The 2291-nt window shown below is 38.4% G+C and overlaps 1 protein-coding gene across 1 annotated transcript; it reads right to left on the reverse strand.

The window, feature by feature from the left end:
- Window positions 1–397: 397 nt before the first annotated feature.
- Window positions 398–1939, reverse strand: LOC128210515 (autotransporter adhesin BpaC-like). Its single transcript, XM_052914866.1, has 4 exons — window positions 1903–1939; window positions 1303–1446; window positions 1095–1271; window positions 398–999 (listed from the first exon to the last, which is right to left on the reverse strand). Exons 1-4 carry the CDS (start codon window positions 1937–1939, stop codon window positions 398–400), a joined length of 960 nt encoding a protein of 319 aa, XP_052770826.1.
- Between the last annotated feature and the right edge of the window lie 352 nt (window positions 1940–2291).

A 2291-nucleotide genomic window follows, 5' to 3' on the forward strand; every position in this document is an offset into this window, starting at 1 on the left:
TTTTCAAGCATAGAGTCAAAGGTTATGGTCATAACTCATATTCATCATTAAAATTTCATCATATTTACTTATCTGCTGTTAAAAGGCTACTTTTTTTATCTGCAAATATTAGTCATCATCTGAACATGATTAACTGTAAAGCCTCAAAAGCATCCAATGTCAATGACAAATCAGCTGTCATTTCTGTACATACATATATCATTCAATTGTCCAAATAATCCTGACAACATGGCGCTCAGGGGGGCATGTTTGACAAACATCTCTTGTTTTACACTTATGTTTTGTGAAGCAAAATAGTTGTTAATCTCAAATAAACTATTTCGATGATCATGTTCTTTGCAAGGCACATCTTAAAACATGCAATGTATATATGTTTGTAAATTGAGAGTTCCTGTAACTAGTTGATAAATTTGCAGCATGTCTCAGCGTCATCTGCAGTAGTATCAGTGTCATCTGCAGTTGTATCAGTGCCATCTGCAGTTGAATCAGTGCCATCTGCAGCTGCACCAGTGTCATCTGCAGTTGCACCAAAGTCATGTGCAGTTGTATCAGTGTCGCCTGCAGTTTCGACAGTGTCATCTGCAGTTGTATCAGTGTCGTCTGCAGTTGCACCAGTGTCATCTACATTTGTATCAGTGTCATCTGCAGTTGCATCAGTGTCATCTGCAGTAGTATCAGTGTAATCTGCAGTTGTACCAGTGTCATCTGCAGTAGCACCAGTGTCATCTGCAGTTGCACTAGTGTCATATACAGTTGCATCAGGGCCATCTGCAGTTGTATCAGTGCCATCTGCAGTTGTACCAGTGTCATCTGCAGTTGTATAAGTGTCCTCTGCAGTTGCATCAGTGTCATCTGCGGTTGCATCAGTGTCATCTGCAGTTGCAACAGTGTCATCTGCAGTTGCATCAGTGTCATCTGTAGTTGCAACAGTGTCATCTGCAGTTGCACCAGTGTCATCTGCAGTTGCACCAGTGTCATCTGCAGTTGTTTCAGTGTCATCTGCAGTTTACCAGGGTGATCTTGTGTTGCATAAGCGTCATCCGCAGTTGCACCAGTGTCATCTGCAGTTGTATCAGTGTCATCTGCAGTTGTACCAGTGTCATCTGCAGCTACATCAGTGTTATCTGCAGGTACATCAGTGTCATCTACAGTTGCAAAAGTATCATCTGCAGTTGTATCAGTGTCATCTGTAGTTGTACCAGTGTCATCTGCAGTTGCACCAGTGTCATCTGCAGTTGCATCAGTATCATCTGCAGTTGTACCATTGTCATCTGCAGATGCCAATTACGTTAAATAAAGCACCACAAACAACGGTGTCATCTACAGGTGCACCAGTGTCATATGCAGTTGTATCAGTGTCATCTGCAGTTGCATCAGTGTCATCTGCAGTAGCACCAGTGTCATCTGTAGTTGTACCAGTGTCATCTGCAGTTGCACCATTGTCATCTGCAGATGCCAATTACGTTAAATAAAGCACCACAAACAACGGGGTCTACTTATTATGTTATGTAACTTTTCGCAAATTTTATGTTTCAGCTCTACCAGCTTCATTAGGTATTGAATATCCAATGTCAGAAAAAACCTAATCGAGCTTTTGTAACTTTTATCCAATTATTGCATATGCAGTCCAGTTGAATTATTTCTTTTTCAGATAAACATGAAGTCTGATGTATTCGAAATGATACATACATCATAAGAATAGGCCAAGTCTTCATTGAAATTCAAGACGTCATGGCAAATGGAAAAGGCAAATTTGGTATGCATTGACGTTTCAGTCATTATATTATGATATACCCGAACATACTAACTCAGCGCAAACTAAATTATAAAAATGATGGAATATTGCTTAAAATGTATGTTTAAACATACTTTGATTAGATAATCTTTAATTAAGATTCCTACATGTTTCACACTTTAATACATGATTATATGGCGCCATATAGATTAAAGAAAAAACAGTGATTGTACCTTTTTCTTTTAGGCTGCAATGTGAGTCCGGAAGAAAGGGTATGTTATTCTATCATTATCCAATCCATAATATCGTTTGATTATGGCTCTTAATTGACAGACAGTCAGGCAAGTGTGAGAGCTTCTTTTAAGATCTGATCTTTAATACGAATGTTTGATCATATTTTACACTTGTCTTCGGATTAAGAATAACTAAGAGGCCAATGTTATAAAATCATATCTCACATTTTTTATTCGCCACAGCTTTGTCAGATTTGGCATTGAATTCTTTACTTTGGTGAAGTTTTAGGATTCTCTTTGTAATCGATATCAAGCAAAAGTGA

This window comes from Mya arenaria, chromosome 12 (assembly GCF_026914265.1).
Source record: "Mya arenaria isolate MELC-2E11 chromosome 12, ASM2691426v1".
NCBI lineage: Eukaryota > Metazoa > Mollusca > Bivalvia > Myida > Myidae > Mya > Mya arenaria.